The sequence below is a fragment of the Elgaria multicarinata genome, chromosome 7 (assembly GCF_023053635.1).
Source record: "Elgaria multicarinata webbii isolate HBS135686 ecotype San Diego chromosome 7, rElgMul1.1.pri, whole genome shotgun sequence".
In the NCBI taxonomy this organism is placed as follows: domain Eukaryota; kingdom Metazoa; phylum Chordata; class Lepidosauria; order Squamata; family Anguidae; genus Elgaria; species Elgaria multicarinata.
Genome location: NC_086177.1, coordinates 91,895,175 through 91,908,957, shown reverse-complemented (window position 1 = coordinate 91,908,957; position 13,783 = coordinate 91,895,175). Strand labels below are relative to the sequence as shown.

The 13,783-nt window shown below is 39.8% G+C and overlaps 1 protein-coding gene across 1 annotated transcript in view; it reads left to right on the top strand.

The window, feature by feature from the left end:
• The window catches only part of NUDCD1 (NudC domain containing 1), a 45,034-nt gene extending 32,670 nt beyond the window's left edge, over positions 1-12,364 (top strand). Inside the window, exons 8-10 of the mRNA XM_063131052.1 lie at positions 256-381; positions 8,388-8,544; positions 11,858-12,364. Coding sequence (XP_062987122.1) covers positions 256-381; positions 8,388-8,544; positions 11,858-12,150 — 576 coding nt within the window. The 3' untranslated portion in view covers positions 12,151-12,364. The remainder of the gene's footprint in view (positions 1-255; positions 382-8,387; positions 8,545-11,857) is intronic.
• The last annotated feature ends 1,419 nt before the right edge of the window (positions 12,365-13,783 follow it).

Below are 13,783 nucleotides of genomic sequence, written 5' to 3'. Positions count from 1 at the left end.
GAAAGTTAGGCTATAAATGTAAGAAATAAATTCAATAGTGTCTGGTTCCACTTGCAACCGATCAGCATTGTCACTCCAGCTCCCTGGTAATATAATTGCTTATTTAAGTTGTGAGCATCATTGGTTGGTGCAAGATCCTTCATCATTTCTGATTGTATATCCTATGGCTCTTCTTTTACTATTTTTTCAGTGATACTGCCTTCATGCACCTTTGGAGTGCCTAGAAATCTAAATAAAATACATTTATGGTTTCAGAATCCAGACCCTAACAAAGAGAACCCCCCATGTAATGCCCAGGAGCTGGAAGAATGTGACATTTTCCTTGAAGACAGCACAAGTTTGTGTAGATTTGATGGCAACACCTTGAATGTCACTCATGTGGTAAGTAGAAGGTAATATCCTTAAACTCCTTTATCATTTGACTACCGACAGCAAACCAAGTGGTCCTTTTTCCCTTTGGCTGGCTGGGGAAATGCTGGGAGTTGTACAACTATTTTTCTGTCTAAACATGCATATTATTGCACACGTATGATACTAATCTACTCCATTCACCTGCCAGTCGTTAGTTAGGAAATGAATGGGGTGGGGGAGTGCAGCGCTGTTGGGATTTCTGGACCTCTGAGTAGTTTTCACTGCCATTGACTATGCTATCCTTGTGGCCAGAACTAGGTTGGGAAATACAGTGTGACTCCAGTCCTTTCTGGAAAGATGTACCCAGATGGTGGAGTAGGGAGACTACTGTTGGGGTATTTCAGGGTTCCATCTTGTCCCCCATGTTTTCAATTACTTGAAATTATTGAGAGACCCGAGTGCAACTCGACTTCTTATTTCTATTGATTAGTTTCAAGGAGGCTATGGAAACACTGAACAGGTGTCTGAAAATAGTTTTGGAACAGATAAGGGCAAACAAGCTGAAATCAACTCCAGATAAGATGGAGGCACTTATAGAGCCCCAAGTGGTTTGGGACCAAATTATTTGTAGGGCCGTCTGCACACATATGAACTTGTCCAGGCCTTAAGATTGGTTTCAGAGGTCCTGCTGATTGACCTCCCATCAAGGCCTATTATGTTGGCTGACAGCGCACAGGGCCTTTTTTATGATGTCCCATGCTTTATTGAACTCCCTCCCTCAGAATATACATAAGGCCCCTACTCTGTTGATACTTAGACAGGGCCTTGAAGACCTTTGTTTCAGGCTGCTTTTAAATAATATTTTAGCACTCTGTATTTAACAGTTACTTCAGTGTCCGTATTTTTGGCTGTTTGACTTCATATATGTAGTGTTTTACTGTTCTAAACTGCCAGGGGGACAATCTTTTTGTGACCTGTTTGTGTTGTGTTTTTATGCTGTGTTGTGGGTGCTTTAGGACACTTACCCTGAAGATGGCATGCAAATGTTGAGATAATGCAATAAAATATAAACAACCCAATTTATTTTATAAATGAAAAATTGTATATCAAAGCTCCCACAGATCCTTTGCTCTAGACAAGAAAATGGCCCAAAGTCACTTCAAACATTCTAGCTAGGAAGAGAAGTCATTTTTTTTAGCTCATTACTTAGAGTGGTTGAGTGTGGGTTGTGGGTGAATTATGGGTTGTTGATCAGTAGGATGGCATGTTGTCTGATTTTTTTTCTGCAGGGTGGCTTATTAACTATGCAGTATGTCTTATTTTTCTTGAACAAACCACCTTTAGAATCCATGGTTTGTTGTTGGGTTCAGACAACACGCTGACCCATGGTTCAACAAACAACCCACATTCAACCACTGAGGTTAGCGTGGGTTAGCATGTTATGTGAACAACTTCATTGTCAAATACTAGGGTATTCTGCCTTGTATCAGGCAAGCAGGTATATACTCTCCAGCGCAACCATGTTATTCACTGAGCTAGTATTAACTGAGCTAGTAAGGTGGGTGGGTTTTTTTGTTTTTTAATTTTTATGGGCACTTTGTTGGGCCTGCTCCATTATGACTTGGCCAGTGTAGCCTTGTACCTGCCCGTTGTTATTTTTTTTATCTGTCTACAGCCAGTCTGGAGACATGAGCATAGTCAGTCAAGCCATCTGTTTTTAATTCACTTTCATTACACTTGTGGCGGCATCACCCTTCCCCCCACCCTTCTTGATAGAGGCTCATTTTTGTTAGGGCAAGCATTGCACCTTTACACCACTGTACTTTGCTCTCAAGCGATTAATCAGTGTATTTTGTGCCCTGCTAGGTTTGGCAGTTTTCTGAATAAAGGTGATTTGCTTTCCAAAGAATTCCCTGTCATTTGTATGGCAAACCAATGCTATTCTTACAAGACTCATTTTTCAGTATACTTCCCCCCCTTTTTTCACCCATTAAATAGTTATGTGTGAGAATAACAACTCGTCGTGTTTGCATCTAAGCCAAAGGTTGCTGCCATTCATTATTTGGGGGGAAAGGAGGCATTATGTAGAAAGATAATGATCTGTGACAGAAACAGAGAGGTGCTGCAGTAGATAACAAGCCGTGAATGCATGTTCATAAGAGAGTCAAGCTCCTCTTTTATGCACAAGGATCAAATAATTGCCAGTTAGCAACCAGGGAAGACAAGCTCAATGCAAATGGTTTTTGTTCTTAATACCTGTTTGTCAGATTATTAGAGAACATAAATTGGCTCCTTTCAAGCCAGATGCTTAAAATGACTGATGGTTTTAGTTACAGTTGCTTCTCTGAAATTGGATGGGCAAAACATTGGAAATTACGCCAGATTTATAACATAACGTGTGTATTCAGACATAAGCCGCATTGAGCTCAATGGGGTTTGCTCTCAGTTAAGTGGGTATATATTAGTATCCTAACATTTTACTTCCAGAAAAATAAGACCTGGGAGTCATAGAACATACTCAACTCACTTGTCATGGCATTAGCCTGAAGAATTTGTATATTTAGAGTTAGGCTTTTTATCCTGCAAGCTGATCCAACTTCTTCCAAAGGTTAGAAGTCTTTCAGCACTGCAGGAATCTGGCCACTATAAAGGGATAGAGATCATGGCATAGATTGGTTTAGGCACATTCCTTAGGTCAGAAAAGAGGTAGCCTAGTCTAGCACTCTTTAGGCCATGCTGAACACTACTTTAGAGCAAAGGCAGGGAACCTATTTTGGTCCTGGGACCGCATCGCCCTGTTCCCTGGACCATGCCAGCAGGCTGGATGACGTCAAGGGTCAGGGGCCCTCCCCCTCATGTGATGTCATCCACCATGCCCATTTTTTCCTTTCTTCTTGCAGAGAGAGGCACAGAGAAAGGGATTTGGCCAGAGTTCACAGAAACTATTCTTGCCAGTGCCTGCTGAGTCCCTTCCCCTCCCACACTGCTTTGCTCCCAGCGGCACACCTCAGCCAACGCTTGCAAGAATGGCTCCTGCAAGTGCCGACTGAGCTGGGCACTTATATCACAATTACGGCGTTAGAAGCCCATGAAGGGAAAGGATTCAGCAGGCACTTTAGAAGAAAAGCAGGATATAAATTGCTTCAGAATATTCCTCGGTGCCTACAAAACTTGGTCTTGCCAATAAAAGTTGATATTTGGATGGGGGAGAAGGGACATACGGGTAGAGTGCTTTCAGGGAAGGACTTTGTTAGCTGAACAGAAGGAAGACTTGCTATCCCAAGCCTTACCCATGCTTGAGCCTTCTGGATTAGCTGACTACACTGTGATTGCTCCATGAATGCAAACCAGCCTTGAACACAGAGTATTATGCATAGCTGTTATAAATAGTCAGTGTCTGCTCCAAGCAGTGTGCATTTTACTTTGAAATTAACTGCCTGCAAGAGCAAAAGTGAAGGTGGAAACTTCTAATGTGATTGAGGCACACATTCTTGGTACAGAGGCTGTATATTTAATTCAGTGCACTTGGAAATATGCAATTAAGCTGTTATCAGCTACTGTTGATGCCAATTAGGAGTTAAAGGAAGTATGCCTCTATGCTATAACAGTTTCTTAAAAATAGAGGTGCACATTTTGTTAGCGTTTAGAGCATAGCCATGATTGAATCTATTCTTTGATGGATTAATTCTTGTGCCAAATTATGTAAGGGTGGGTGGGTGTCGGTGTGCATCGGTGCATTTTTATTTAAACGTGTCATTTTGAGACACAGGACCACTATTATGTAAATGTATCTTGTGCAGACAAAAAAAACCCTCTTTCACAACAGGGTATATTCATTTACTCAGAGATGAAGGAAATAGTTGTCAACAGTGGCCTTTATGTTTGCTTCCTCTTTTTCGTAGTGATCAATATAGTGGTATTGACTGGTTCCATATTCTTTGTGTGCTTCAAAAATAGACTGCCATCTTATCTATATTTGTTCTGTGCAGGCTAGCTTGAGTATTAGGCTTTTTAAACTATATCAAGAAGTAAGAGTCTTTTCTGCCCCATAGAACGTTTCAGCCTCGTGGGGCAACCAAATGTTTTGATGGGCAAATTACAGTGCAAGCAACTCCCTTCCTCCTGTATGACGATGGGAGGTATTTCTTTTTCTTCTGCTATTCCAAACCTGAGCTGTCTCTTTTTCCCTCCATCACTCTGTGCACCCTTACCCATCTGTGCCCCAGACCTTATATTGATAGTGAACAGGTCCACATAATTCCCTCCTCCACCCAAAATAAATAAGTGAGCTGACAGTTCATGATAATGCTCACTTGTGAGGTGATCTTGCTTGTGCAATTGCTAAGAGAAAATGTACAGGCAAGTATGATTGTGGAGGAACAACCCAGCTCTCGCGCTGTTGAAAGGGAAGATGAAGAACAGAGGGCAGATTCCACCAATATATGAAGCAGAAGTGCTGCTGCTGCTTCTGTTTAGTAGCATAGCAGAGGCAAGCAGAAGAGGCCGTATGACTGCAGTTTTATTCTCTTCTTCCCACACCTTCTCTTCCTGTCTTCATGGCAAGGTTGTGTTTGCTTGTTTTTATTTTTTCACAAACCATGTCAGGAGTTGTTTCAAAAATAAAAATTGTTATGTAAATATTGTAAATAAATAATAATAAAAAAGAATAATAAACTTGGCATTATGTGGCTGAACGTATGTTTCAGCACTTGCAGCCTTATTATAGAGCTTTTTCCCCTCAAAGAAGGTTTCTCTTTCTTTTAATCTTTTTAATAAGTTAGTAAAAACGTTTCTATTCCAGCATGCATCGGGGAAGGAAGGTTGACTTATTCTGGGGCTCTATTCCCTATTACGGATGTGATGTTCTGTGTTTTTCTCATTAGTTTTTACAGACTAACAACAAACGATGAGTTCTCTTTGTGGGTTGTACAGTATATGGTTAACAAACTGTGGTTTGTTAGCATTGCTGGATTCACACAACACAACAACCCATGATTAAACAACAACCCGTGGGTCAATATCAACTCACACTCAACCCATCCTCTGGCTTGTCATGTTGTGTGAATCCAGCCCTAGTCTGTGACAGCAAAAATAACAAGATGGAGCTGCTGATCTTCCTGGGAAGCAAAAACTATTTTGTCCATGTTAGATGTTCTCATAAGCTGACAGTGAAAGTTGAAATAAGATTAGTCTGTACAGTGAGTCTAGTCATGTTGGATAGATTGTTAAATAGTCTCAAAACATTGTACATCACTTTTGGCCCAAAGTAGTGCAACGTAAAGCATAGTCAAAAGATAATCCCTTTTTCCTGAAAGCTTTATAAGTTTGTTTTAAAAAAATCAAGTTAAAAATAAAATATTATTTTTAATCCTTCATTATTTTAAAAAGCGACCAAATTCTGAAGTAATAACAGATGGTTAGATCTGTATTTGTTATGCAATATTTTTATATAGTCTGAAGTGTGATGCATAAGGATTCGTGGATGTTCTCACAAGTGTGATTAAGAAACAGGAGCATTTTATTTATTTATTTATTTATTTTTATTCTCTTTTTATCCCACTTTTCCTTCAAAGAGCTCAAGGTGGCATGCATGGTTCTCTCCACTGCAATTATCAAGTCTACAAAGTGAGTTTAGGCTGAGAGAAAGTGAATAGCCCAAGGTCAACCAGTGAGCTTTTTGGGTACTGGTTCCCCTCTATTTGGCACTGTTTAGGCCTCATCTTGAATATTGTGTCCAGTTCTGGGCACCACACTTCAAGAAGGATGCAGACAAGCTGGAGGAGTTCAGAGGAGGTCAACGAGGATGATCAGGAGTCTGGAAGCAAAGCCCTATGGGGAGAGATGGAAAGACCTGGGGATGTTTAGCCTTGAGAAGGGAAGACTGAGGGGAGACATGATAGCACTTGTCAAGTACTTGAAATGTTGTCACAGTGAGGAGGACCAGGATCTCTTCTCGATCATCCCAGGGTGCAGAACATGGAATAATGGGCTCAAGTTACAGGAAGCCAGATTCCTGACTGTTAGAGCAGTACGACAATGGAACCAATTACGTAGGGAGATCGTGCATAGAAGAGGAACCAAAAGGGGATTAAGAGTACATTTACACGGGCCATGGCTATTACATGTTCCTTTTATTTTTCGATTTTCCCCTCATACCTAAAAGATGGCTGCAAAATATCAAGCCAAAGATCAACCTTTATGTCATCCAAGATTACTGAGATGGCTGGTTTACAACGTTGAATCGTGTTTGGGGCAGGTGGTGTTGGAGTTTAATAATACGTGCTATTTCAGTTTTCTCTACTTCGTATAATAATCGGGTTCATAAAAAGTATTAAAGGGATATGTTCAGGTGAGGAGATTTTTTAAAGGTAACTTCATAAACCTGCCAAAGTGCGGCTTGCAGATTAGTTCTTCCGTGAAACTCATAAAGCTTCTCCCGCTTCTGCTGCCTTCTCTGCCAGAGTGTGACCAGCTGAATGGCATCCAGCCTGTGAGATCATTTTATTCAGCTCCTGGATAGAAATAAAGAATTGTAGAGTTGGAGGAATCCTTATTAGGCCATCTAGTTCAACCCCCTGCTCGATGTATGACATTTAGAGTTAGAGCATCCCCAGCAGATGGCTATCCAGCCTGTGCTTGAAAACATGCAGCGAAGGAGAGCCTCCCATCCCGAACTTTATGAATGCTGTGTACCAGAGCAAGAAAGCTTCACACTCCATGAGTTTCCCATCTGCTGCTGGGATGATGTATACATAAATGCTAAGAGTCTGTAGGCCGAATTCCTTATTGGCCAGCCAAGGGAGTGACTTCAACTAGTCTCTCCACCACTTTCAAGAATATGCTGGCCCAAGGGGAGACCTCTTTCCTCTCACGTTATCATTGCAGATGGTGTTGCTTGTTTCTGAGTGTAACAGCTCTCTCTCTCTCGCTCTCTCGCTCTTTTTATTTTGTTCCATGCTTGTTCCATTGGTGGCCTCACCCTTGTATCAGGGAATGTGCTTCTTACAGCAAATGACAGCCAGACATTATGTATAGGAGCAAATGTAAGAAAAGCCAAAAATTCCTGAAGTGGATACTGAATTTCATTAACTAGCCCCGGAGCACCTACAGCATACAGTTTAAGACGCTGGCCGGCCATGCCCTTAAAGCAGACTGCTCTTTTTCTTAAAAGTGGCTGCTTATGAAATAGTCTATGCCTTTAACTGGCTTACTTAGATCCTTCTCCACATGCAAAGTAGAACGGCTTATTTTCACGCCATTAGAAGTTTTGAAAAGCAAGAATCTGTTTAAATTGGCCTAAACATCTTCATGAAATGCCTTTGTAAATGAAATAGCATTCATGGTTTTCATTTACTCTTGTATAAGCAGAGTAAAAGAAGATGAGTTTTAACTGCCTTTCTGAAGGAACTTATGATGATCTCTCAGTTTCACTCCTACCTGAGTAATAGGACAACACCCACAAAGATGTTAGATTTTTCTCTCTCACACTCTTCCTCCAAAATGCTCATGGTAGCGTATACTCAGAACAGCCCAGTGATGGACAGTACACTGCGAAATAGCAATGAGCCCTTTGTCTCCCGGCAAGCTTCATGACCAGGCTGTAGTTCCAACATTGAAACCACAGTGCCAGAATTTTGATACACTTAGAACTTAAGGATTCAGTCTTGAGTCTAACATTGCAGTAAAACATTTCTAGGTGTAAAACATCCAGCTTTCAGGGATATCCCAAAAAAGATCACAGCCAGACTAGGGGTCTATAATGCACAGGACAGTATCCAACTGTGTCCTTCCATTAGCGCAAATTGTGTTTCTAGTTTAGTTACTAGTTAGATTTGTGCAGACAAGGTTCTGCATTATGCTTGCGTAACCCATTGTGCATCATTCTTGTGCAACATGTTATGGAATGACACCGTAGGATATTGCCCACTGTTTAGAGGCCTGGACAATTTTCTTAATGGAGTTTTGCTCAAAACTGAAAGTATTCTGCACATGCCATCACAATCGGTACTAATAGGATTGCTGTTTTTGTCTTGCAGGTAAATCTTGGAAGCAACCAGTATCTCTTCTCAACAGTGGTGGATCCCAAGGAAATGCCATGCTTCTGCTTACGTCATGATGTTGATGCTCTTCTCTGGCAGCCGCGCCCAGACCAACAGGACAAGTGGGAGCACATTTCTACTTTCAACGCATTAGGTACGGGAGGAAGGCAATGTAGCATTTCTCTTCATTTCATTGCCTTCCCCACTTCAGTTTCATTGTCTCTGCTCTCAATCATAATAGTTCCATGATTAAAACGTGGTTGATTATTGCAGCAAATCTTGAAGCGGCTCAATCTCAGGTTGATTTTCATAAAGATTTATTTTAGATGAATAAGTAACTGATTAGCTTAATAAAATCAGACCTACTTTTCTTCAGAATTAAGTGCAACTTGGTTTTATGGATGAAAGTTTGTACAATAGCTTAAGGCGAACGCAACTAAAATGAAGAGGTTCCAGCATCCCTGCAGATGTAAGCTATTTCAGACCATAGTTCAGGATAGACTCCATGTTAAATCTTCTAGACGAAATCCATAAAATGTTCCAGGCATGTTTGTGCTGTGTGAATTTGAGTGGATTCTACTGAGTCTACTGCTGGCAAATGAGTGTTGTGTTATTGCCCAAAGATGATAAAACGCAGATCAAACCAGCATTGAAGTTCTGTTTCAAAATTCCCAGGCACTTTGCATAGATGATTCAAGCTTAGCTCAACTGATGCCCCTTTAATTTTCAGCTGGCAGATCAAGCAGTTTAATTTTTCATTCCTGATTGTTTGCTTTAATCATCCTGTGTTTTTTGTGAGTAATTCAAATTTCTAGGACAGTATCTTATTATGACTGTGTGCAACCACTGGTACAATGCGAATGTGGTTCCACAAGCAACCTGAAGCAAGCTCACTACGGGGCTGGTCCGTTTCTTCTCATTTCCAGGGTTACTTTTAGAACTGCAAAATCCCCTTTGTGCAAGCAGTCGTTCCTGCTGGCACAAAAGAAAGAGAAGAAGCACCGCAGCAGCATAGGATACTAGCCAGTAGTTTATTTCTGCATTTCTGAGCTTTGAGCCATAAGGTTTTTCAGATAATGGGAATACTTTCTGCATAATAGGCTAGGATGCAAAGTGCTACTTTAGATGGGCCAAAAATTACTTGGCCATGACTTTGGTTTGGTTTTACTTTGAACACCAGATCCCCATGCCATATTACAATCTGTATTTAAAAGTCTCATCTGTGTCAATAGTTCTTTCTCATTCCGCCTTTTGGTGTTTGTGTGTGTTTGGTCCAGAAAGATAAGCCCAGAGCCACCACAAATATGCAGTACTAGTTGCACAGTTCTTTGGATCCTGAGTAGCATGTGATTTTGATTTGAATAACCTTGACAGAGCTACAGAAGTTCAAGCTGGTTTTTAAAATTTCCGAGGTTTCTTGGCGTGTCAGACCAATTTGTGCATGTTTTGCATATGAAAAATTATTTATATTTTTATAACACCCAGTAGCCAAAGCTCTCTGGCCAGTTCACAACAATTAAAACCATAACATTTAAGACAGTAAAATGCAGACAATAAAATACAATATATAAGTTTAAAACAACAACTTAAAAATATAGGCACAATAACTTCTGTATCTGCCAAATATAGCCTACAAAGCAACCTTTTTCCATCTTCCTTATTTCATCCATCTAGTTGCTAAACTGTAGTACCCTCCCATTTCTTTTTCCTGTGACTGCCATCTCTTAACTGTTTCTTTCCACAATATCATTCACTGAGCCACTGTGGTTGAAGTTCAAAATCTACTCAAAGATCACCAAAAAATGTGCAACCTTTTGAGATCTCCAAAAGCCTTCATCAGGTGAGATGTTACGAAAAGCAGGTGGGGAAGGGTCTGGCTAGATCTTGTAGTTAGTATATCTGCATGGCCAGAGCCTTCAGAAGATAATGGTGGAGCAGGGATTGCAGGCTTTCTGATTGGGCTCTGTCAGATGATGTGATGGTTTCAGTGTCCCTGAAATCACTGGGTAAAATAAAGTGTCAGACAATGGTAGATCCTCTGTTTTTGAAAATATAAAATCCATCTGTTAACTCAAATCTATCTCCATCCACAGCAAACCAGGCAGGTACATTGGTTGGTGGAAAATAGAAGTGTTGTGGTAAAGTTACCCCAGTGTTTTTACACTGGACAGGGTTTGGGGGGAATCTAGTGTAGCCACTGCAAGTGGTGGAATGCTTGATAGATATAGATATTTAAAGTAGCACTTTCCACATAGGTTATGGCTATTTTGAAATATATAGAAAGTAACACTTTGATGTTAATCTGCTTTAGTTATTATTTTCAGAGGTGCATGTGTCATCAATTTCTCTATCAGGAAGCATGCTACCATATCTGTCCATGCTTTAGTTCTGCATAGTTTCAAAGAGCAGCCCCAAGTAAAGCACATTACACTAGTCTAGCCCTGAAAATGTTTACTAAGTCTGAATCCAAAAGAAGGACTTTCAAGCATTATTATTATTATTATTATTATTATTATTATTATTAATTGCATTTATATACTGCCCCATAGCTGAAGCTCTCTGGGCTGTTTACAAAGATTAAAATGTTGAACATTAAAAATCTATATACAAAATTTAAAAGTGCAAGGACAGACAACATACAAGGACAATAAATATTTAAAACAACTGTGAACTCTCAACCAGGCCTAAATATAGAACTGGGGTCAATTAAAAAACTCCGCATATACTGTTAAATGCCTGGGAGAAAAGAAAAGTCTTGACCTGGTGCCGAAAAGATAACAGTGTTGGTGCCAGACGAACCTCAGCAGGGAGATTGTTCCATAATTGGGGGGCCACCACTGAGAGAAAAAACTTCACTGACGGTTTTTTTAAAAAACGTAGAATTGTAGAAGTTGGAAGGGGCCTACAAGACCATCGAGTCCAACCCCCTGCTCAATGCAGGAATCCACCCTAAAGCATCCCCGGCAGATGGTTGTCCAGCTGCCTCTTGTGTGGGAGACACTGGTGTACTGCTCTAACAGTCAGGAAGATTTTCCTGATGTCCAGCCAGAATCTGACTTCTCGTAACTTCAGCCCGTTATTCCGTGTCCTGCACTCTGGGAGGATTGAGAAGAGATCTTGCCCCTCCTCCGTGTGACAACCTTTTAAATATATGTAGTCTTGCAGACTACTATCTGAGAGAGCCCAGCAGGCATAAAATAACTCAAGCTGCTTTGATTTTTTTATAATTGATTTTTAAAATAAAATTTTCTGGGGGAGAAAAAAAACATTCCTGAACAACAGCAAACTAAATTGAGCAGTCAAATTACGCCAACATTTCCTTTTCCTTATAACAACGAAAATAGATTGCCACTTCTAATTGGTTATCTGTTGCAAAATCGTTTAAACCGCATCCATGGTTGCACAAACGTAGCACAAAAAACTCCTCCCTGACTTCTACCTGCTTTTATTGTCTGTATGTGTTTCAGGTTATGTGCAAGCATCAAAGCAAGACAAGAAATTCATGGCTTGTGCCCCAAATCACTCATATTCTGCCCTCTGTGAGTGTCTGCGGCGAGTGTTCATCTATCGACAACCAACTCCTCTGTCTACTGTTCTCTACAACAGAAAGGAGGGAAGACAAGTAGGTCAAGTTGCTAAGCAGTTGGTAGCAACTCTAGAAACCCACGATCCTGTTTTGGGGTTTCAGGCAACAAACGAGAGATTATTTGTTCTCACAACAAAAGTCCTGTTCATAATTAAAGTAAGCACTGAGAATTAACAGCTAAGTATGTCACACTGATATCTCTGCAATCAAAACTGGCTCAAATAATGACTATATAAATTAGCGGGGAAGTACAAAGATGTGCTGTCAATGCAAAAGCAGCGTATCATATGTACCTTTTATGACCAAAATATATATCTTAGCATTTGCCTATGTTTAAGAGAGATAGAAATTCAACTTTATTTTTAATAAACGACTTATGTGTGAAAAATGTCTACTTCTGTTGAGAACTGTAGAAGGCTGATGATTTCTTTCTCTCTCTAACACTTTCCAACAGGGGCTATTGGCAGAAATTGCATTTATGAACTGTTTTTCTCTCCCCTTTTTATTGTGAATATTAACCAAAAATAAAAAATACATAGTGAACAAGAAAATCAAAGAAACATTACATACAGAGGAATATCATCATTTTTTCCATCAGGTATACCATTCGTTTAAAAAGAAAAAGAGAGAGAGAGAGAGATGCATACATTTCAAGAAAAGCAGACCGTATATCCATGTATTTATCCACTCACAAGTCGCACCTATATAACACCTGTTCAGATATTGATAGAGTTAAGTCCTCAAGTCCATTGCATTATGGAAGGTGAGCATTTGTCCTTCCAACGTGATAGTAGAAGTCTTTTAGCTGTCGTAAGGGCTCTGAAAATCCATTTGCGCAGACCATGTGTTAACTTCCAAGAAGCCGGTAGGTAGTTTAAAAAGATGTGCAGATCTTTCCATATTAAAGATTGTTCCACTACAAAGTTTATCTTTATTATAACCTCCTCCCAAAGGGGGGCAACTACTGGGCATTGCCAAAACATACAAATTAAAGAAGAATTAGGTTGCATTACATCTCCAACAGTTATGCAAGTTAGACCCTTATTGAAAAGGCATATATAAAATGTTTATTTTTTCTGTATTTCCAAATATATATTTTTTTCAATCACAGTTCTCTTAGCTGGTGGAAAGTACACTCTTTGTTTATTTTAGCGTTTTTATCACAGCAGTTTCTATCTGGCCTCCTGAGTCAAATCAGACCATATTGTTTTGTTCTTTAAGAAAGAAAGAAGCATACCCAAATAGATAAAATGTAATTTGTAGCTTAATAAAGACTAAAAAAAAATTGGTTTTCATTTCTTTTTAAATGCCTTCACTTAAAGCTTTCATTGGCTCATTGGACAAATGATAGTCAAAATGAACATCTAGTTTTCTCACACATATTTAATTGAAGCTCAAAATTCTCGTTATGTGGAAATGTGGTAATCACATTTGGGTTGTATTCGGGTTCCAGATGAAAGTCTACAAGCGTTTTAGAAATAAAATGAGTTTGGTTTTTTTAAAAAGGGCTCTTGTGTTCTTTTCGCTGAGATTGAGATTGGAGCTCATATGTGAGGACAAGAATGAGTTTGAAGGCTCTTAATTCTTTAGCTGCTACATTTACCTGAAGGGTAAGAAGTAATGAATTTGCCCTGTAGGTTTAAGCTAGGGATATGTGAGAGAGGTGTTTCTGCAGTCTCCCATCTACAACTGTTAAAAACAAAGTAGTGCCATCCAATTTGCTCTGTCCTTTCACACCCCAATCTACAAGTAAGTAAAACCTATCAGTTCAGATTTATTTATAATTTATCGCATTTTTATTCCACTC